At 35.0% G+C, this 24,829-nt stretch overlaps 1 protein-coding gene across 1 annotated transcript; it reads left to right on the plus strand.

Annotated features, from left to right (window-relative positions):
- The first annotated feature begins 9,970 nt into the window (after positions 1 to 9,970).
- Positions 9,971 to 12,148, plus strand: MYB31 (myb-related protein 306-like). Its single transcript, NM_001302319.1, has 3 exons — positions 9,971 to 10,103; positions 10,631 to 10,760; positions 11,279 to 12,148. The coding sequence occupies exons 1-3, from the start codon at positions 9,971 to 9,973 to the stop codon at positions 12,144 to 12,146; spliced, it is 1,131 nt and encodes a 376-aa protein (NP_001289248.1). The 3' UTR covers positions 12,147 to 12,148.
- The last annotated feature ends 12,681 nt before the right edge of the window (positions 12,149 to 24,829 follow it).

The raw sequence follows: 24,829 nt of genomic DNA on the forward strand, positions 1-24,829 counted from the left end.
GACATAGCCAAACTCTTGGTGTGATATATATATATACATATATATGCGTATATATATGTGTGTGTGTGTGTGTGTGTGTGTGTGTGTGTATTTCTAGGTCATTTCCCATTAAGTTCTATCTTCGTCTGTTTCTACCATGTATTTGGGATGTACAATGACTCGGTCATTTAGTTAGTAACGATGCACAAAATGTGATATAACAATACCAAATGTGTGCCAACGAGGGTTGGTTGAGTTGGTAAATATTGTTCTTTTTGCTAGATTAAGTTTTAAGTTCGAATCCCGCTGTCAGTAATCCCTCTTGGTGGGCTATTTGTAAAAACCAAAAAAGGAGGCTAAGACCTCCTATAAATAGAAAAGAAACTTGTGATATGCCTTGACTCTAAAATAGGTAACCTCTTCTCCCCCTGTACTTTTTGACAATCCAAATAATACCAAATGTGTAGCATCATGCAGCTGCAATGTGAACACATCCTGTATGTTGTATGTGGATAACTACTGGACTTGAAGACTTTCCACTTTCCAGTCTCTTCGACAAAAATTCAGTAATTGCCAATTTGTTTGCATTTGCATGTATGTGTGTAAATCAATTGCGGGAATTGGGGTCGACATTTTCTTGTTTTCCTTTTTAATGATATTAAGTTCACTTGTTTGCCAAGAAGTGGTAAACTCACTTATAGAAGCGGTATACGGATTTATATGAGCTTTAAATATGATCTAGATAAGATAATTGGACTAGGGACCTATAGAGGAATCATCCAAACTATATACATATATGCAGTGTACGTGTGCACGTATGTATGAATATATGTGTATATACATGTATAAAAGAGTACGTGAAAATTAAGTTTTGTTGAACATGATTATGTGGATTCTAACTTGAAAACTATACCGGTAGTGAAAAAAGAATTACCATTGTATGTACTAAGCACTAGTTGACAATACAACAAGTAGTTATGGGACGAGTAATTTAAGTATACTTGGAATACGGTCGTATGATATTACTATTTCTTTCAAATTATGACACATGATTTTTTATTTATTAATATACTCAAAAATAGAATATATTAACCTTGTTTTTCCATCGTTATTATAACAAGTAGAATAATACACTATATATCTTACGTTTTCAATAGTCATCCAAAAATTCTCCTATATCTACTTTGGGGAAAAAAGAACTATATAGAGAATCCAAGTTTCATATTAGAAAAGGATTCGCTACAATTACCCATTTTAAAATTTTCTAATATACAAAACTCAAATCACTTTTTTTAGGTAACAAAAGGTGGTAAATCACTCCAAAAATTAGCTTAAAGAGTTATTACAAAGAGTTTGAGTCTTAGGGCCTCCCATCATATTATCCAATAACATAGTTCTATCAGGAGGATTCTCAAAACTCGAATCACTTTGCCAAATGATGAACTTGTAATCTAGTTCACATTCACCTCCATTCCTCATAGCCCCAAACCAGATTGAAATCCGATACTAATCCGTATATAGAGCTTCTCAAAGATCTGCAAGCCTATACTATATAGCTAGCTGGTGCTCAATCCTTTTCCTTTTGTAGTTGTTGGTTCACATGCGGTTTGCTAATATTTTTCTTCCCCCATTATAGCCGCAATGTACCATTTAGTTTGTGCATATGTAACAATTAATCCTTATGAAACTCAGTCACCAATTTTATCTAGAAAACTGTTTACTCTTGTGCGTGTGCATTTACATCATAATTGACAAACGAGCTTCCTAAATTCATGAAGTATTAAGAGTGTGTTGTTGAGATGCTGACAAGTGTCATTAGATTAGAGAGTTAGTTACAAGTTGTTAGAATGTTGGCTTAGTTTGTAAGCTAAGAGAGATAAGTGTGTAAGTCATTTGTAATGGTTGTATTAAACGCACAAGAAAAATGAAATAGTGAAGTCATTTCTTACTACGTACTCAAGTAATCCTTTTCTCTCTCTCAGAACTTCTTCTTCTTTACTGTAAAGCTTAGTTAAGCTTGGTTTACATGGTATTACAGTCAGGTTGTCTCTCGTGTGCAAGTTCAAAGGGTCACACATGTTCATGTGTCATCCACTTGTTTATGTGTAGACTTGAAAATCGGTCACATGTGCAGGGGCGTGTTGAGAGTTGATTTTGTGAGGAAGTTTGTCCCACATCGGTGAGAGACAAGTCCAGCTAAGCTTATATGATCTTGGGCGACTCACCATATTGTCAATTAGTTTTATGGTGGAACCCCACTCTCCATATATATTGCTAATTGATTTTATGGTAGAATCCTAATTATATCATATACATATACATTAATACAAACTGGTTTAAAACTAAGGTCTCGTTTGCTAGCTCGGACTGTACTGACTATTTCTGTCGGATAGGATAAATAGTCACCGAATAGTACTGACTAAATTAGTCGGGTGTTTGGTGTAAGTATCAGGACTAGTGATCGTATTATTTATACTATGTTTGGTATTATACTAGATAGGAGAAATCAAACTTAAAAAAAAAAAAAAAAAAAAAAAAATTAAAAAAGTGAAATCATTTTTTTGTTCCTAGATCTCTCCGCACCCCCCAAACACCCTCCCTCTCTCTCCCTTTTTCTTCCCCGACTGCAGAAGAATCCCAAATAATTGTTCCCCAACTCTCTCCGCCACACCCCCCAAACTCCCTCCCTTTCTCTCCCATATTCTTCTTCCCCGACTAAATAATCCGGACGTTTTGGTTGGTTTTATTAAGCGGGTGTATACCGTGTTATCCTATCCGACCGGCTAAATTAATCCGGCGCTTATTTAGTACGAGTGAACGCCAAACACCCGAGTCCGTATAACTAATTCTATTCAATCCTTTATCCGATCTGCCAAACAGGGCCTAAGTGTTCTATTGGATTGGATGTTGGATTTCCACACATGCATCCCGGTTCAAACTCCCCCTTGCCTAAATTATTATAATAGTTTCGAACTCTTCCCTTCTATTTAATAATAATAAAATTCAAAATAATATAATTAATACAAACTATATTCTAAATTAAATTTATTAATTTAAAGTAAAAATTCGAACTTGTATGCAAAAGAGAAAACACATTAATCTAAACATGGCTAAACTGAAGTATGTTTGGTATGCCTTTTTTTTTCTTTTCATTTTATGGCACATAAATACATAGTCAATTTGTCACCAGACTTTAACTCTTATGATATAGAAAGGTAACAATAAACCGAATATATCGATAAACTTTATTACCACCATTCATATTTATAAAAGTCAATTGCTTAGCTTTAACTTGTAATCCATTTAAACCATTGTCCGTCCATTTATAGGAAAATAAATAGCTGCTGCTGCTGCTGATGAGTTTTATATTGATTGCAAAATTGAACTAACATATTATAATATTCTATCATTTTCGTTATTCAATGTTTGGCCCAGGCCCAATTCAAAGCTCTTACTAAAATATAGGCTTATTTTTAGATACGCGTCTTGAAAATCTTCATTTTGATCTCACTTTATTTTCTTTAACTCAAAAGTCATCGTTTTACACTTGAAACTTAAAATTTGTTCACTTTGGTTTGTGGATTCTCTTTTCCCCTTGAAATTTATAAGTCGCCTCCTAAAACATATGTGGGGCCCAGCACCAATAATATTATGCCACATAGTCAATAAATTTGGTCATAATTTTCATTATGCGTTAACATTCAACAATTAGAGAATATAAAGCTTAAAAGAGATTGAAAAGATAAAAAAATTAAAAAAGAAATCGATTAGTCTACCGCACCCAAATCAAACTCACATAAGAAATTAACAGATTTAAGGCAATGTGGAGAGAATTTTAAGTTTTATAGAGACGAATTATAAGTTTCAAGGGCAATATGAAGCGAATTTTGAATTTCAAAGAAAAAAATAAAATAAAATCGAATTTCAAGAACTTAGATTAAAAAAGCCTAAATTATATTCATTGCGTCACGCAATAGTCCAAGAAACCAGATTTGTCATCGGATCACTGCACACGTACTCTAAAATAATGGAACATTTTGTGTTTTACAACTCACCAAAATGTCTTCGGTAACATTCATAACACATGTATATCCAGAGTAATCATATCCATTACTGGTTATTGTATCAATTACACAGATTTATCAGTTTCATGCGCGATTTGTTGTGTGATGTAAGTGAAGTTTTCAGTTCGCGTACGTCTTTACAGACAAACTGAGCAGAAATGCAGGGTTTGAAGTCATTCATGCATGTCGCGATATATATAGAAAGAACTTTTAGTTTGCCCTGAATACGGATACATACGTTATATGTCTTTATACGAGTGGATAAATATTTGAAAGAAAAAACATTTTCTCTATTTGTATAATAACATATGACATTTCACCTTGTGTTTGGGACATACTGAAAATTTTCTCATATATTTATATATAGCATATAATTATATGAACATCTAAATCATATAACAAGTCATGATGTTTAAGAGAGCACTAATCGTTTTAAAATGCGCAAACAATTATTGAAAAAGGAGACAATAAAAAGTTAGCCATATTTAACCCTCGTTCAAATCTTGATTCTTATAGTAGAGTACAAATTAATGATGATCGTTTATCAAGACTCAAAGTTTCTAAGGTGCATGTTTGATTTAACCAAAATTACGAAACCTAATCTATATTCTTAGTAGAGGAACTGCCATTATTAAGAATTCTGAAAGTTACTGATTTAATTTGCATCAGCACTCATCCACTCTTGTGGTCACATATTGATTAATGAAAATTTTTATTTGAACCCATATAATCTCTTTTTATTGAACCCATATAATCTCATTTTACACCTAACTTAAACTTTAAATGTGAATTGTCCTTTTTACCTTATTGCATGATTACCATTAAGTACAAGATGAAATTAATAATAAAATGAAATTTATTAATAAACCCACATCCAAATTAAACCTTACCATCAAGTAATGTTTATCCTACGTTAGCTAAAACCCTACGTTGAAATGCTTTATTTTTATTTTATTTTTTCCATTTGTTTTCTATTTTTTTATAGAGTTGAGAAGATGAGTTTTTGAGTTTCAATTTATAGGCCATCAACACTGAAAGTTGAGAAGATGGGTTTGGGGGGTTTGGGTTTCGCTGTGTAGGTGGTGGTGAAGCCTCACCTTGGACTCAAGACTTTGTTCTTGGTTGAATATTTCAGACGGAAAAGATGTGGTTTCCCAGCTTGAGAAGAAGGTGAGTGTTCCCGACGATAAGTCACCTCTAAGTATAACACATCATCTCCACGGTAGAGCTTGGCAAGCTCATCCCCACCACTACTGGCCACACAACTTGTCCATCACCATTCTCTACACCTATGGCAGTTTCGTCAATACCCATAACATTCCCGCCTAACTCCCGCATATCACAATATCTGCATGAAGAACAATTATTATTAGTTTATTTTCTATGGTGTTTTAAGTATAGACATATGAAAGCATGTACTTTAGGCCATCTCCAACTGATTCGGCTAGAGGGTCGAAAATAGCTCGAAATGACACGAAAACCGTCTCGAACCGAGGGCTAGGCCAAAGGGCTCGTGGGCCCCATCAGGCCAAAAAATGAGAAAAAGACTAACCGGCGGCCCAACCCAGCTAGCCAGCTGGCCCCGGGCTGGGCTAAACATTTGAATGTAACGACTAACTGACATCAGTTGACCGTTGGGTTTGAAATTTTTTTTTTTAATTCCCATTTTTTCCCTATAAATACCTAAGCCGTTCCTACACCATTTCTCGCATAATTTTCACCATTCCATACTATCTCACTTCATTCCATTTCAATTCATCACGTTATGTTTTCTTACCTTTTCCAATAATCCTTCCTTCAATTTTTTCAATAATTTTCAAATGGCCACATTTGCAATGAAAGGGTAGGGCTTGGACCCGAAAAGAAGATGAAGTTCTTTGCAGGGTTTATAGATGGGTCTTGGAAGATAGTGTGAGAGGGAGTTCTCAAACAAGTGAGTTCTACAAAGGCACCACTCCACTGAATACTCGAAACCACGAGAGTTGTTCTTCAAGATGGAAGAAACATCTTCATCTAAGCTTGAATAAATGGCATCAAGCACTGTTAACAGCCACAAGTAGACATGAAAGCGACGCTAATTACAACGAGGAAGTAAGTGTTTTCACAATTTATTTTAAATATTTAATTATATTACATTTAATTTCATAAATTAATTTCCTTTAATTTTTGTAATTATATTTTCTAGGTACGCCAAGCGGAGAAATTGTATATAGAGGGCAACTCGAAACCCTTTCAGCATCACGGTTGTTGGGAAATTTGTAAATGGTGGGTGTTATTTGAAGATCCACCTGAACATAGAATAGGTCCTACATCGGTGTTTGGAACTGCATCCTCAGCTGTAGATGGTGATGAAGATGAATCTCCTACCATTCATGAAACAAGGGTAGAAAATCCGTCTTTAGGTGAAGGTTTCATATCTAGGGCTATGGGACAAAACAAGGCTCGAAAATTGAAGGAAAAGGGCAAGACAAAGGATGACATCGCCTTTCAACAGGAAATGACAACCTCTTTGCGATTAATGGCGGAGCAAAATGCCATTGCTGCGGAAGAAATGAACCATAGGCATGAACAACGGGCCAAACAAATACAAGAAGAGATGGATGATAAGAATATGCAAAGGAACACTTCGGATTACACTCCAATAAGTAAGGCCTATTTTGATAGGAAAAAGAGGGAAATTATGGCCTGACGACAGTTGTTTACCTCCGACTATACTCCTACAATGACAGATGAGATGATGATGATTATAGATTTTAAATTTAAGTTGTAGTTTTTAAATTTAAGTTGTTGTAGTTTTTAAATTTAAATAATAAATTATGTTTGGCCCTATGACTTTTTGGCCCCCTCGATTGGAGATGGTTTTTTGTCACTGGACTATGTTTGGCCTATAGCCCTTTGACCCCTCGGTTAGAGATGGTAAGAAATATGGCTCTGCATTGTTTATTAAAATATTAATTTCTTGGAGGGCTATAGGGCTAAAACGAGTCATCTGACTCTCATTCGGTTAGAGATGGCCTTATGCTTATGCAAATACAATCATGGGGACATGGATATCAAGAAAGTATATGGAAGATTCATAAACATGTAGAAATTTCACCAAATTATTCAATTGGGATTTTATTTTTTAAATGGGTGTAAAGATAAATTCACATTTTAAATTGGGTTGTGAGGGTAATTTAGGTATAAAATTGGGTTTAAAGAGATATTAATTCTTTCATTAAATAATATGGGTGTAGAGAGTAAGTTGGGTGTAGAAAAAGGTTATATGGGTTCAAATAAAATTTCCCCTGATTAATTTGGTTGGAGTTACTTTCTCTATATTCTTTCTTGATGTATAGAAATCACGTAGACTATACAATTGTCAATGCATCCCATATTCTAATTTTATGGATTTCAAGTGTCTACTTTTTCAGTTTTCATTTAAATACCATCATTCTAAAATGTAAGGTCTTAAAAGGCGCTAGTTAGGCGGCATGTAAGGGTCGGCAGGAGTCTAGGTGGTTTTTTATTTTAATTAAATTTATTATTTAACATATAATAAGTGTTTACTTATAATTAAAAATACATAATTGTATTAGAAAACATAAATTACAAAATAGAATGGTATATATATATATATATAAATTATAAAGTACTAGAACATATTGAAAACAATGGGAAATAAGCATATAATGCATGTTTATCCAAGTATCCAATAAGTCTCCTACAATTTATTGAAAACAGAAAATACAAAATATTTTTTTGTCTAAACGAAAGTTGCGACACTACGTGATTTTCTTAAATTAAAAAAATAGCATGCCTTGCTCACTTATGTCCACCTAGGCGGACAGTTTTGCCGCCCCTTCTTATTTTTTAAAATTTCTGCAAAGATGGCCTCTAAAAAAATAGTAACATTAGACTGTTTAGATCTTGAAATCATTATAATAGCATTGAACCCTCCCCTCCTTAATAATAATAAATTGAGAAACTGTTACGGAGACTCTCTTAAAAATGTGACTTTCTATGGGATTTGTGTCATCTCATGTGTTTGACACAATGTTTTATAAGGGAGCTTTTGCTCACCATCATAACTATGGTGTATGCTTACCATACACTTAATTATTTGTCATGTATCATTTCATCTAACTGTAGTTAACTTTCATATTAATGTTAGTTTTTCAATTTTGAAAAAAAATTAACCAAGATTAAGTGAAAGACACATGTCAGATGATTAGGTGTATGATGAGCATACACTAAAATTTAGGATGGTAAGCAAAAATACTTTCTATTTTATAATGTTAGCATAAAAATTTACGGTGAATTATAAAGTAGTAAAAACACAATGAAGAATCTTGAAAGAATCTCTTTAGCGTTTCTTTAATAGGTTTTAATCATTGAGACCCATCATGGAGTACTCTACGTTGATATCCCTCAAATACGAGATCATTGAAGTTCCCTCTATAAAAAGTTAAACATACTGCAATGTATTATGTGACACATGTTCATATAGCATTGAATGTGCTGAGGATTATGATATGATGGTCCCAAACCTAAACTACAACGAGAACACGTGTCCATCTTGGCCATCTCGAAAAAAGATAAACCAATCAGTTTGACATATGTGCCTCACAACCGTCGGATTAATACTTGATCTGTGAATCCTGATATAGATCATGGGATCGTAGGGTTTATATCGATGGGGCTTGCAAAGAGTCGAGATGAAGTTGAAAAGCTCATGATGATATACATATGGATTTTTCGAATATTGAGATTAATTATTACTTGCAAACCCAACCCACATAAAAATCATGCACGAATCACGAGGATTGGCGTTTTAATTGATCCAAAGCCTTCAAGCCCCTTCCCCACCAGAGAAAAAGATCAGCAATCAATAACAGTACTATGGTAATAAATACTAATTAATTGGAGGACTTCTTAAATAATAATAATAATAAAATACATGCAGTAAAATTTCATAGTCAAAGTTAGTTTAATATTTTAATTTTTATTTGAAGATTATTCATACAAAAATCATTTCAATCGAAAGTTATTTAGTTATTCAAATATATTGTAGATGTACCATTTAACATATTTGTGATAAATCGTTTATTTGTTTGATATGTTTGGATGATTAAACTATCCCAAATTCAAAAATTTTTTTTTTTTGGATGATTTTCAAATAAGGATTAATAAATTAAATGGTTCTGATGTTAATTTTATTCGGTTAAGATATGTTATATATTCAAAATAGGGGGATGCAAGTATTATCCTCTTATATCATTCTACGTGTTATGACACAAAAGAGCGACAATGCTAATACGGATATATTAATAAAGTAAATACACGTATTATAATATGAGTAAAATAATAAGATTATGTAAATGTGTTCCAAGTATACGGAACAATCTCTCTACAATACACACAGCATAGAGAGGGGAAAAAATTAGGGTTTTTTGGTGCCACCACTATAACCCCATTTCAATGCCCCACGGTTTTGTGAGAGGCTCTCCGCATGGAGAGCGAGAGAGAGGCAAAAAAAAAAAAGGGATAATGAGTGAGGCAGTCTAAGCATGGCTGACTTTTGCAAGGGAAAGCAGTGAGTAAATGCTGATTTGCTGGCCGTTTTGACTCCTTCTTTACTTGCTTCGTTCAGCACTCACCATGGCCTTCTGTCTTCTCTTCTCTCTTCTCTATTTATATCTTGCTATCTATCTACAAGACAAGCCCAACTTACCTGCCTTGGACGCTTGTTTTTGTAATCCTTCATCCGTTCAGAGAAGAAAAAAGAGAAAAGAAGAGGCAACTAACCTTCTCTCTTCATTTTATCTCGGAGATTTGTCAAGAGAAGAATAAACCCTTTTTTTTTGGCAACTGCCTCCAATCTTCTTGTGAGATCAATTTCTTCATCCGTTAGAGTTGCCTAGTGGGAATTAGATTATTTGGAAATTATGGGAAGGCCACCTTGCTGTGACAAAGTTGGTGTGAAGAAAGGGCCATGGACTCCAGAGGAAGACATCATCTTGGTCTCTTACATTCAAGAACATGGTCCTGGGAATTGGAGATCAGTTCCTACTAACACTGGTAATTAAAATTTTCTATATTATTATTACCTTAATTTTTTTAATTAAATTTGAGCTAAGCTACTTTGAATACTCAATTTGTAATTTCATATTTATTCTTGGTAAACGATTTATACTCGCTTCTGTTTATTTCTGTCAATTGATTTTTCTTTGCCTTGTTCGATCTAAAAACCAAAAATAAACAGAGAGTGCATGCGGAGAAAGGTCTGAAGCAATCATTTCCCATTTTAATTCTTTCTTCGTTTAGATTGTAGAACAGTACTATCCTGCATCTTGTGTAAGTATATGTGGTACTCTTTTTTTTACCTATCTCGTTTTGGTAATAACTGGTTTCAGATTGGGGTTGGTTTAATCATTAAAGTAATGTAATTATGACCTGGTACTGGTTTTTTCTTCTCGGAACAAGTACTATTACTGCAGATGCGTGTTCTGATCATATTGATTATTGACAGTAATTTTATTTTGGTCGGAATATTGGCAGTAATTTTTAATTAATTACTTCTTCTTTTTTCTTTTTTCTTTTTTCAGGTTTGCTGAGATGCAGTAAGAGCTGCAGACTTAGATGGACTAATTATCTCCGCCCGGGTATCAAACGCGGTAACTTCACTGATCATGAGGAGAAGATGATAATCCACCTCCAAGCTCTTCTGGGCAATAGGTAACACTTCCCCTCATCTCTACGTTTTTATTTTTGTATTTGTATTTTGTTTTTTTAGTGAAAAACTTGAAATAAAACATTACATAGAGGATCCTCTTCGGATTCTATTAATTGAAAATGAAATCTTAATCTAGAAATTATTACATTTGGAAAATTACTAAACCAAATAGCTTTCACCTCATATCTACTTATTCCCATGTTTTTTTCTTCCAAATTTGAATTTATATTTTTATATGTTTGGGGCATGAATTTTATGAATTTGACTTGATTAAAGTATTTTTAATTTATTATTTCTTTTGTTTTTTGATATGGGGGTTAGATACTCTCAAATCCCAATAGTGAAGTTCTTTATATTGTTGTTGGATGATATATTATATATTATGGGTTTGGAGAAGAATATATGGAAGTGAATTCTTTAATTTTCATTTTTTAAATCAGAGTAAATTAAAGGGAGAATAATTGGTTTTATTGTTTTGTAATTCCTTAAATTTGATGATGAAATTTTTTAATGGGTGCAGATGGGCAGCCATAGCTTCATATCTTCCTCAGAGAACAGACAACGACATAAAAAATTACTGGAACACCCACTTGAAAAAGAAGCTGAAAAAGCTTCATGCAGGGCTTGATGGTCATGACCATCACAACCACCAGGATGGTTTTTCAGGTAATTCACATGATCAGCCAATCTCCAAGGGTCAGTGGGAGAGAAGGCTTCAGACTGATATCCACATGGCCAAGCAAGCTCTTTGTGAGGCTCTCTCCATTGACAAACCAAATGTTATTAGTACTACTACTGCTTCTCATGACCTTCACTTGCAAGACTTGAAGCCCTCCATTAATATAGGTAATTACAATATTAATGATAACCCTAGCACTAGCACAAGGCCACACCATACCTCCACGTACGCATCCAATGCCGAAAACATTGCAAAATTGCTCGAAAACTGGATGAAAAACTCGCCAAAGGTTTCCGTTCATCAAACAAACTCGGATCAGACCAATGCTGATCAGACCATTTCCTTCAACAACACCAACAACGACAACGACAACAAAGGTGGCGCTACTGCAACTACTATAGGTCGTTCAATGAGCACTTCTAGTGAAGGGGCGAACAGCGCAACCACCACGGCGGATCAGGCTTTCGATTCGTTGTTCAGCTTCAACTCATCCCCATCGGATGTGTCTCAGTCCATGTCAGTGGATGAGAACAATGCAAATTTCATAGCAGATCAGGCAAGCTGTCTGTTTCAGGATGAGAGCAAGCCCAATTTGGAGGGACAAGTCCCTCTCTCATTGCTGGAGAAGTGGCTCCTTGACGATACTGCACCTCATGCCCACGAAGACCTAATCAACATATCATTAGAGAATGGTGCAGGCTTGTTTTGAAAGAAAAAAAAAACAAACAAACAAACAAGATCAAGTACTATAAATAGGGTTTCTCTTATTTAAAACAAAAGATGATCGAGTACTTAATTAAGGTTTCTTTTGTTTAAAACAAAAGATCGAGTACTTAATTAAGGTTTCTTTTGTCTAATTTCTTTGGAATTAGGCTTTTGAGCTTTGTAGCTAGCTAGCCATCCTTGTAGTACTCTTTTTATTTTGTCAACTAGCCTAAGCAGAAAGATAACACCACCTTAATCAAAAAACAGAAAAGTGTAAATTAATTAAAAGTATATCCATACTTACATATCTGCTTTTGCTCTGGAGAATAATGAATCAAGCTGTTTAATTTCTATTTTTGTGGACCTTATTGGTAGGTAGGTAAAAGTTGTGTATATCTATTTAATTTTTACATATCAGTTGTGCAGAAAGTATGGGAATATCATAATTTTGGTTTCCCCTCGAACTATACATATAGGCAAAAAGCTTAATTCCACAGACCATGATAAGCATAAATCTTAAAATTCAAACTTGTCTAACGATGATAAACAGGGTAATGAGCATATACCACACTAAATGGTGGTGAGTAAAAATGCACTCATGAAATTAGGGGAATTTGTGACATCCCACATCGCCCAGGGGACTGATCCTTATATGTATATTCCATCTCTACCTAGCACGAGGCCTTTTGGGAGCTCACTGGCTTCGGGTTCCGTAGGAACTCCGAAGTTAAGCGAGAAGGAGGCTAGAGCAATCCCATGATGGGTGACCCACTGGGAAGTTGCTCGTGAGTTCCCAAAAACAAAACCGTGAGGGAATGGTAAGCCCAAAGCGGACAATATCGTGCTACGGTGGTGGAGCGGGCCCGGGAAGTGATCCGCCCCGGGCCGGGATGTGACATTTGGTATCAATGTGACAGAATTCATGAATGATAATGTACGGTTTAGTACTAGGGTTTCACTATGACATTAGTGTCGGCAGGAGAAATAAATTTTGCTGTGAATGGTAGGTTCAATATTAATAATCGCATTAATTTTGTTTAAACTTGTTTGTCTAGTTTTAAGAAAAGAAAGTATAGCCTGTAAATGTACAGTAATTAACATTTATACCATATCTATTTTCACTAGATCGTGTGCCTGTATGCTCTCGGATTAAATATTCTGTAAACCAGATAATTAACCTTGTACTATACATGTGTACTATTACGTAAGTGTTGATTAACGTACTTATTTTTTATTGGTGACACATTATTTAGTTTACAAATTTAATCTACTTAGCAATACTTATATTATATTCCAAAGAACGCAATCTGTATTCATATCCTTTCAAGAAAGAGAAATCGCTTCATACCTCGGATTTTAAAGATTACATTTCCCTCAAAGAAGTGCTAACCAGTAATCACAATTAAGCTAGTAATTAGCCTCCGACAAGTCAGAATTCCAGTGCATGAATGATTTTCCTAAGTACGGTATAACTTTTGACCTAGTTTCTTCTCAATTACAAGCCATTTTGAGGCAAACCCTAATTAGATGTTTTTCTTCCCAAACCTAATAGATTGCCATTCGGCTATATCGGTGTCGACGGTCTTATCTTTCATTGTCAAAATTCTTATTCTCAAAATTAAGAGTGGGTTCTGATGAGTGTGAGACGACATAGGAAAATCTAAAGCCAAGAATTGCCTTGGAAATATGCAAAATGAAGGCCTTAAATGCAAAACATGTGAACGGTTTGACTATATAAATTTAAATTATTATTTTTATACAACAATATTCGATTCAAAATGAGAGGGTATTATTCTAGTTAAGAGGAGAGGGACTGGGGTAGGCCACTAGTTAATTAGACATCGAATTCAATACAAATATCACATATTATCGTCATTTATAAGTAAAGAAAAATAATAAATGTTAGTTCATCTTATTATTTAGTTGGACTTGCTTGACCACTAGTCACAACTTTGACGTACACTAAACTGTAAAGTAAAATCATTGGATTTGGAGGATCGATGCGGCAAATGCTTTATATATGCACAAGTCTCTCATGAACAGTGCTTTATCCTCCTCCCCTTTTTAATTGGCATCGCATTTACAGCAGAAATTTATTGAATCACTGCACAGCTTGCACACAGATTCACAGACTAGCTGCGGCATGTCTCTGCGGTCCTCAGTAATGTCTTCAACTTCAGAGCTACAAATTGAAATAGTGACTTACTGCTAGGCCTAATTTTTGACAGAAATCCAACCTCCAATTCAAAGGAAGGAGGAAGCTCCGTTTGAGACACAGACATTAAAGTAGTGCAGATGCGTGGATCGTGGGAGAGTAATGGATTTTTAAGCCAAAGTCATGAGAGCACATGTTTCTCGCCAGAGTGACAACCAAGCTTAACCTCATTTTAATACTCTTGAGTACATTGATTACTCACTTAAGTAGACACTTATTAGTTATTATAATTAGGCCCATCACAAGTGGAGTGCCATAGACTCAAATTATCGGTTGTTTATGAGTGATTGCGGCAAGCTGTTAATGCAAATTAAAGTTTACAAACATCAAGGGTTTACAATTATTCACGCGCGCACTTGTGCAAGTGAACTTTGCATTTCTTCCAATGACAATTATCTCAGGAAAGACTTCCCTATCCCATAATAATATAAAGAAAAGAAGTGGGGCACAGAAATTAAACAATTCTTCGATTTTCTCTATCAAATAGACCGATTAGTAGGACACAACCATGTGCATCTTAGACAAATGAGTTGTACTATCCCAACTCAAAACCTGATTAAGGAAATCATGTGGTACATACAAGTTTTTCATAAGTAGATCGATCTCAGCAAGACACAACTTAGGTGGCTTGGTCCCGTGGGAAATGGGGACCATTGCCTTATCTCACAGTATTCTTATGTAAGTAGGGTTTCTGCTGAGCTTTCAAATTGTTCTGTTTCATCACCATAAAAATGGCCAGCAAACTTCTAAATCATATTCAACTCATGATATGCAGCTAGACTGGAAGTGGCCACAATTAATTCCATCACTAAAAGAAGAAAAATCACACTTACATATTATTTGTTATTCTTTTACTCTATCCATATCATGTTAGGTGGATTAATTTACAGTACTTGTGCAGTGTATGCTTATAAAAAAAACGTGTTTTCATTGTTCTTTGAATTACTTCTTGCCTGCCAGTTAGGTGTGTGGGATTAGGAGAAAAACTAAGAGTTGTAAATTAACTTTTGCTCCATGTTTAGTGACTAGGATTACATTAGATTGGATAACTCACAAAGTTTAATGTACATTGAAGTAAGAAACAAAAGCTAACTTTTAAGTTTTGTCCGAATTGAAAGTAGGCAGTGCAACCGTACAATTTTTTGGGGTTAGTGGTGGATTGTCCTAGTGATTACATCCATCTAGTTCCTTCTTCTTGAACACTTGAACACATAATAATAGTCTCTAGAAAGTGGTGAATTGCTCTCATTGTTAGGACATTCACCTTTAATCCACTTGGTCCCGAGTTTAAACCGCCGCCTTCCCATAGAGTGAAGTAGTGTGAGATATCGTGGGACATAGTACATACAAAGCATCTGTGGATGGGTATTTCAATTTGTGGGGATATCGTGGTACATAGTACATACAAAGCGTATTTGGATGGGTATTTGTGGGTATGACTCACACCCAAAAAGGTAATTAGGCCCGACAAATCCGGGGGATTCGGCTAAGCCCAAAGCAGGGTTGATATCTTGCCATCTTGGTCCACACTTAACCCTAACTTGTTGTCCATCCATGCCTCTTCCAAACCCTAAAATCAAAGGTTTCTTCTTTCTATTTTACACAAAAAAAAAAAAAAACCTTGCCCAATTACTTCCTGCAATTTTCCGGCGACTAAACAACAGAGCACAAAGATAGCGAAGAAAACAGAGAGGAGTAGTGTAAATATCTCCGGGAAAGCCAAAGCACTGTTTGCACGTGAGCAGCAGGAAGGCGAAGAGCAAGGCGCAGCCACGGTACGGTACGTCGGTGCATATAGATACAATTCTGTCATATTTTCTCTCTTTTGGGCTTCGGCCAAACCCATATATCCTTGTAAACTGTAATAAGTAATAACTTATTCAATTAAAAAAATCAAATGGGTATTTAGAACGTAGTAAATGTAGCCTTTCAGTATAAATCATATGCCTTGGTATTTTACTTGTTCCACATTTTCAGCCTCCCCCCATTTCGAATCCTAGCTTAGCCCTTGTATATGTGATAATGCGTCAATATCATGTAGTAAACAAAACGGTTTCTTATGTTCGTGCGAATTTTTATGGAACTAGGGACATAGATTAGACGCAGTTTGAATTTTTCCGTGCAAATCACTAAAACTCTACTTCTGTTAAATGGGCTGTTGCTTTGGCTGATAAAAAAGTGCCCTGATATCGCTTTTGTATCGTTTTAAAAATACCTTTAATCTCAACAAGAAACCACAAAGTCACAAACAACAATTTTAAGCTAGGTTACTAGTTATGTTCCAATTCCCTCGGTCACATTTTTGTTTTGTTGGACATTCACCAAAGCTTCAATGATTTTCATTTACCATTTATATTTATGCTTGTGTGTATGTTAATGTTGATATATAATGCTGCTTAACATCGAATGTCATCTACTAAGTCCCACTGACTTGTTCTAGTCAGACTTCTTATATGCATGCGTGGTTGCAATATTAGTCATGTTAACTACATCGGAAGAATAAAAAAGATGAACACCATAAACGGTGAAGAGAGAGAGAGAGAGAGAGAGAGAGAGAGAGAGAGAATGAGTAGAAATGATCTTTCGTTAACTGTATACAATTACAACACTAGCTCATATAAACCTCACCACAGTACCCACTTTAAAGTTAACTAGCTAAGAGCTAATTAACGGATTTGGATCCTAGGGATCCTCACATCTTAGTCATTCATCGTGCATCGTGCGGTTAGAAATTATTTGACTTTTTTTTATTAAAATTAAACACAATTAGTATCTGACGAAAACTGACCGTACGATGTATGATGAACGGCTAAGATGGAGGGATTCCTAGGATCCCCACAAAATGGATCTGGAGAGGATCCTCTTTCCTAATTAACAAACCATATTATTGACTAATGCTGAGGTGGACAGCTGACAAGGCATATACTTACATTTGCATTCTAGTTTTTTTAGATGGGCATCTCTTAGTCTTACCCTTCAAGGCAAAAGGATGATCGAACTTCTTTTTGTCGATGGCGCTAACCAAATCGTTCTGTTTCTTGATCACTTCATCAATATTTCATTCATGGATTTAGGGACCTGGTCAGGCATACCGTACGTGTTGAAAGCTAAAGTACATTTGGGATGAACTCTACAAAAGTAATGTACACTTCAAATGTTGTAATCCAGGTTGGTTTTCCACCTAGAGAAGCATTTGAAAGTATTAAGTATACAAGTTAGCAATACAGTTAGTAAGTTGGTTAGTATTTGGTTAGAGTAGTTAGGCTTTCTCTTATAAAAATAGTTTTGTAACCTTCATTCTATCAATCAATACAAAAGCATATTTCTCTCTCTAAATCTCTCTCTTTCTCAAACTCTTTGTGTTCATCTTTCTTATCTTCATCTTTCTTCTTGATTTTCTCTTCAATTCCCAAACATTGCAATGTAGTTAACATGGTATCAGAGCCACTAGGCTTACGCCATGGATTCTGGTGGTTTCTCTTTGTAGTAGTTTATATTTTTTTTCCTAGTTTAGTTTCTCTTCAAATTTCCATTAGATTTCGGTGCTTCTACGAGCTTAGGTTGATTTTTCTGCAATTGTTGGGATAACGATTGTTGCGATTGTTGGGCTGATTGTTTTGGTTTAAAGATTTCACCATTGACGCCTTCACCACCTCCAAGAATTAAAGCTCTCCGCCGCCATCCATCTTCAGGGTACCCATTCAATGCAATGAAGAAGAGGCAGATCGGAAAACTTTCATCATGATTTTGTATTGTTTGTTGGAAATCAGGGAATGGATCTCTGCATATGCTTAGCTCTTTCCCCTTGTTGCGAATGAGAAGGTTCTTCCACTGCGGCTTGTTGTGCTTCGATACAACAGAGTCCCTAATCTTCAGCTTCCCACGAATCACAATCAGCTCCCTCGTCTCCTTCGGGGCCCACTGCCCTACTCTGGATTTAGTGTTTTGTCAGAGTTGGAGTTTTCCTTAGAATGTGGTGTTGTTTCCCCAAAATCTTATGCTTCTTGTTCGCTGTAGTCTAGGTGTTTAACGAATTGCCCAGCTCAGAATTTTCATGTGAAGGTTAAGTTTTTCAGCCACTTCTTCTGAATTTCTCACGATGATTCTTTCAATATTCTGTAAATCAATTAGTTTGTGGTTGTGGGCATGGAGTCATTCAGTTGATATGTTGAGTATTAAATAGCTTAGAGCCGTCTTTCTTGTGAATCTTTTATGGGTTCTTCCAGTTGTTTGTGATATTTGACTTCAAGATTCTTCATTTCAAGATCAATGTTTGTGATATTTGGGATATTTGGATTCAAGAATATTGGTCATTGTTTGATTGTGCAATTTGTATGGTGGTGTCTAGTTCTTTCTCTGCTTCATTGATATTCTGCAAGTTGATTGGGTTTGATCTTTCTGCAACTGTTGATATATTTGGAGAAATGGGTGTGAATTCTTGCATTATGGCATGTATAATTTTGTGGTTGTTCGGATTATGGTTTGTGTCAAAAATGAGAATTGTAATGTTTGAGAAGATTGTTCAAGTGCTTATTGAGGAGTTTGTGCAGTATGTTTTCCTATTGCAGCCTATAATGTCGAGTCTAACCAACTCAGTTGTTAGCATGTATCTACAGTAAGTTCGATTATACGATGAAATTTGAAGAAGTTGTTAACGGTAAATCTCATGAAGGGTAATTCCGTGATGTGAATAGGTAAATCCCACGAAGGGTAAAAGAAGTTGTTAACGGTAAATTTCACGAAGGGTAATTCCGTGATGTGAGTAGGTAAATCCCACGAAGGTAATCCTACATAGATGTTGATTTTATGTTGTTGAAATTGTGAAGGCCAATGCCATTGTTAAGAGTAGTTGATTTTTGGTAAAATCCACAAGGGGTGATCCGTGGTATTATAGTTACGGTCGATGCCACACTATAGTTTGTTACTTTTCTGTTTTAAAGGCCGATGCCAATGTTAAATGAAGTTATTAACAGTAAATCCCACAAAGGGTAAACTCGTAAGAAATTGTTATAACCAGTATGAAGGTGTGTTACAACTTTATAAGAGGTTGTTCATTGATTGAAGCTCCTGCGAGAGGCAATGGAATATTAGATGTTTTGGATGGGAATATTGGATTTTTTATATGAGCAAGTAGCATCTGTGCATTTTATCAACAAGTGTTATCAGTGCGCAGAACTTTGTGGGTTTGGTTTGTCGTCGTGAGAATTTAGATGGGTTGCTAAATTTGGATGGAATGATGGCTGTTGAAAGGCTTGATTTGCAAGGGATTGTAAAACTCTCCATTGCAGAAAGCTTGAAGCTTGAAGGATTGGGTTTTTCTGGGTGCTATTTGTTTCAGTTCATGGCTGGAAGATGAGATGGAAAGCGTGGATAGAAGATTGCAGAGTTTGTTGTGTCTGTTGGAGGATCAGGTTGCTGTTTGTTGTGTTATGTCCGTTGGGGTTTGACATCTAGGAGACTGTAGTTGAGAAAAAACTGAAGAGCAAATCAAGCTCAAATTGTTGCAATCTCAAGGCAACAAAACCTTTTTCAATCAGAAAGCATCACCAAAGTTAAACTGGAACAAGAACACTATGCAATGCGTCCATTTGCCCATATTTCAGTGTTTTCTATTTGAGACTTTGCTGCAATCTCAAACTGGGACACCCACTTTAGATTAAAGGGGAGTATTAAGTATACAAGTCAGCAATATAGTTAGAAATACAGTTAGTAAGTTGGTTAGTATTTGATTAGAGTAGTTAGGCCTTCTCTTATAAAAACAGTAACGCCCCGACCCAAAAATTTTACTAAAAATTTTATTTCGGAAACTAATTGCGGTGATAGACCAAAATTAAACTCTTGTTTAATAACTACCATTAATCACAATTCTTTATTTAAATTTTCTAATCGCTCATAAAATCTAAAACCAAAATTTACTTACCAAAAACATAAAATTTAATCTACAATTTATTCACCAAAATTTCTTTTCTTCCCTCAAATTTCAAATAAAAGATAAATCTCAATTATATAAGACTGCATCTGATCTTTGTTAAACTGCCTATATACCCTTGATGCGGGATCAAGCCTTTCGTAGTTCACCATTCAATCTTAATCCATTTCCGATTATATTCCAAAATAAACGAAATATCCAACTTTAGTTCTAATGATTGAAACACATCCAATGGATACCAAATTCGTATTTAGAATATCAAAGTTTGTACAAAATGGCAGCATCGGCCCACTGGCTACACGCCGCTGTGGGTGACGGTTTCCAGCGAATGGAAACCCTAAATTCCGACCAACTCTAAAAATTACCAAATTTTACAGGAAAGTAGAGTTCAACAAGAGGAACAAGTTTCATACCTAGGTTGAAATCCAATTTGTCCGGGAAACACCTCAAATCACCCTCGAACCAGCGGCAACCCTTGATGTGGGTGTTCTTGATTCGACTCCAAAACAACTCCGACACCCCCAACCAATAAATGGGATTTGTTCCAGGCCTCAAGGGGAGTCCAAAGGTGGTGGTAATTGAAGGGTTTAACTTCAAGATTTGGAGGAATCGCCACCACAAACCCTGTCACACCCACTGTGCGAATTTCACCATTTCAAGGCTAAATTCCACCAAATTTTGGGTGGAATGGGTAAAGGGGAGGTCGAGGAATATTTTCCAAGTAGTGTCTTGGCATGATTAGTCGGAATTTGGCCTGAGAAAACTCCGGAATCCATGCATTCCCGCGGGGTCGGGTCTCAAAGGAAAAACGGGTTGAGAACGAGTTGTCTACCGCTCTCTCTCCCTCCTTTTCCTCCCGTCTTCTCTCCTGATTGGGCCGCTCATTCCTCTTTCCTCTCCTGATTTGCCGAGCCTTCTCCCTTCCTCTCTTTTTTCTTCTTTCTTTTCGATCCCAGCCACACACATGGCTCTATCCTAAAGTTCTCTGCTCCATATTTTGCTGAAGCCTTCTAGAAATGGAGGGCCAAATTTACTAAAATGCCCCCGACTCTAAACGTTAATAACTCATTTGTCATAACTCTGTTTCACTAACAGTCTGCGCTTACGCGTTCGTGAGATCAAGCTCTATCCAAATATATCAAGAAATATGATAAAATATGTGAGGATAAAATACGTCCTCATATAATTACATGAAACCAACTAGTGCCATTTTCATCTTTTCCACTTATCAATACATTTTACGACGTAAATTATAATAATTTCCGGTAAAATTTTTTTATAAATTCTCAATTCAATTTTCATAACCATAAATCGACTTATTTTCGATTTCCTCCACGTATTCATAATTATGAATATCTAATTCATCTATTTAAATTTTCAGGGTATTGCAAAAACAGTTGTGTAACCTTCATTCTATCGGTCAATACAAAAGCATATTTCTCTCTCTAAATCTCTCTCTCTCTCTCTCTCTCAAACTCTCTATGTTCATCTTTCTTCTTATTTTCTCTTCAATTCCCAAACATTGCAATGTAGTTAACAGAAGGAGCATCACAAGCATAAAACTCGATCTCTAATTAAATCATATGGCAAGGTAATCTCATGCATGATAATCCCATTCATGTGTGTCATACATGCGCATAAGCCTAATCCCATTCATGATTCAGTGTCTCATTTGTAATCCATGTTACCGTGAGTTTATATATTATTTCTGTTTTACCTTTTATTTTTTGTATTAGAAATAGAGGAGAAATAGACGTGAAGGATGGATGGAAACTTGGAAAGACCGTAAGAGAGATATAGAAGAAAATGAATAAGAAAAGATGCACAAAATTAAAAAATAACAAACTATTTAGGAAATTTGGGTTTCAATAATTTATTTTTCTCATTTCTTCCTCTCCCTTATCAACCTTCTTTCTTTCATAAACTTTCCTCATATCTCAAGTACGATAATTAACACTAAAAGAAAAAAAAAACCTATATTGTTTTTAAACATTTCCCTTTGTTTTGAGTTTGATCACATATATGACTTTACAAATTAGCGCACACGCTTAAAAAAATAAAAAAAATCTTCCCTTCATGATCGAGGTCTTGGATTTAGGCCAGTGTTGCAAACTAGACAAAATAAATTTGAATATTTGTGGAAACTTATAACTTTAGTGGGAAAAAAAAAAAATGTCATCCTGCCTTCGTAGTAAGAGTTCAATTCTATCGCTACTCTTGTTTTCAAAAGTTAACCAAAATAACCAAATATTTAGTTTTAGCTAAGATTAAAAACGCCGAAAGCATTACCCACTATGGAGAAAATATGGGCCACCAAAAGTAAATTGAAAGGGGGTAAAATTAGGAGTAGTGGGGATGGGTACAGGTCCCCTCGATGCGACGAAAAACTTTAGGCAAAATCTAGAAGAGGACCGGGGGCCAATGCCCCTTCATTGTTCAAACTTGATATTAAAGGTAGGAGTAACGTTTGAGAGACTAAATTTTTAAATTAAATTTGCAAATTAAATGATGTGTCACTAATATATATAAAAAATAAACACATTAATTAATATTTAAGTAATAATCAAATCATCAACAACCACATCATTTAGTTTACAAAATTTAGTCTCTTTAACATTACCCCTTTTAATAAATATCACACCATTAATAAATCAAATAATCATACATTGTTACTAAAAAAATTACAACACATACAACATGCCAATAATTAATTAGCTTAAAATACCATAGTATTAGTATCTAAGTGCAAATAAGCTTCACTCCCCCTAGAGCCTAAATTAGATGGTGGAAGGTCCAATTGCCTCCATCAATCAATCCAAACACCATCACCAAAGATCATCTTTTAGCAATTAGCACCATGCACACACATAACACATAAAAGATTGGGAAGCACATTTTTACACACACAATTTGATATATTTTTTTGTGGTTCTCAATTCTTTTTAAATATCCAAACCATCTATATTTCAATGTATCGTTTATAGATCATCCATTCAGTAGTGAAGAGAAATTGAACATATATGGTTCTACAAAGAAATACTAAAATGACTGTCATTTTAGTTCGACGGTGATATTTTTGGATTTGGGGGATTTTTGGTATAGTTGGTCTTTGAGGACATTTCTAATGGGAAAATGAAAATTTACATCCCATTTGAGGACATTTCCAATGGGAAAATGAAAATCTAAGATGCTATTTACATCCATTTTACATTTCCTAGAGATGTAAATGAAAATTGTACTCCAATGAGAGAATGTAAATTTGAGCTCCCATTAAATTTTCTCTCTTTGATTAGTGGGACTCATTATCAAAAGATGTAAAAAAAGAATGTAAATTTAGATTTTTATTTACACATCTTTCGTGCGAAGATGGTAACCAAAGAAAAGTTATAAATGCTCATTTCAACACATTTTGCATCTCTTGTTTAAGATGCCCTGAAGTGTGCCCTAAAAAGTGTATCAAAATGTGTGTTAGAAAATATAAATATAGATATCCGTCAATTAGAGTTCTTATTTGCACTACCTTTAGAGTAAATATATTGCTAGGGAAATCAAAATTTTAAACAAAATTTGCAAACCAAATGATGTATCAGCAATAAGAAATAAGCACGTTAATCAACATTTAAGTAATAATCCAATCGTTAGCAACTACATCATTTAGTTTACAAAATTTGGTTTAAAAATTTAGTCTCCCTAGTATTACTTATTTAAAGGTGTAGGTTATTAGTTCTCCTAGCTAGATATACCAAGTTAATAGTGTTAAAGATCATATTTTTAGCGGATATACATGTTAGACAAGCACTAAGGCCCGAAAGCTTAACATAAAAGATAATAAATCAATAATGTATATCAAGTTAACACCCGTATTCTCCGGATTTTGGAAATGAGACCCTACCAAATTGAGACCTCCAGATCTTAGACCCAAACTAGAGACCCGAGACTCCATTCCCCGGACCTTGGAAATGAGACTTTACCAAATTGATTCCATTTCTCAATCCTATTGTCCTGACAATAATCTCATATGTATCACTTTGTAGTTGGTAGAAAATTAATGCCTGATTGCAATATCAAGTTATCAACCTAACAAAATGATGTGAAATCTTGCATCGTCAATTTCAAGTATAAGTTGTACATGTGGTTCATGCACATATATAACATGCAATAACCAACCAAGAAATGTCTGCAATATTTGACGTGAAAGCCAAAGCCCAACCAACAGCTGAATGCCACGATAGAAGTTTCATGTCGTACGTCGAAGGTAAAGATTACCCTACGAGAAATCACCACCAACTTCTTGACAGGCCAACAATGATTTATCACACAAAACCAAGTTTGTGTTTGACTTGTACTCCGACGTATACAAATCAACTATCTTATCTAAATTTTCTTTTTCGCCAACTGAAATTAAAAAAGATAATATTATTAATAATCAAAATTGTTATTAATATTTTAAAAATCTCATTCTACATTTTAAATTTTTTATATTAGAAAAGAAAAAATACATTTATAAAAAATGTAGAACAAGATTTTTCAAATGCCAATAACA

This window comes from the organism of the source record quoted next, unplaced genomic scaffold (genome assembly GCF_019419815.1).
Source record: "Pyrus x bretschneideri cultivar Hongxiangsu unplaced genomic scaffold, Pyrus_bretschneideri_v1 Contig3, whole genome shotgun sequence".
In the NCBI taxonomy this organism is placed as follows: Eukaryota; Viridiplantae; Streptophyta; class Magnoliopsida; order Rosales; family Rosaceae; genus Pyrus; species Pyrus x bretschneideri.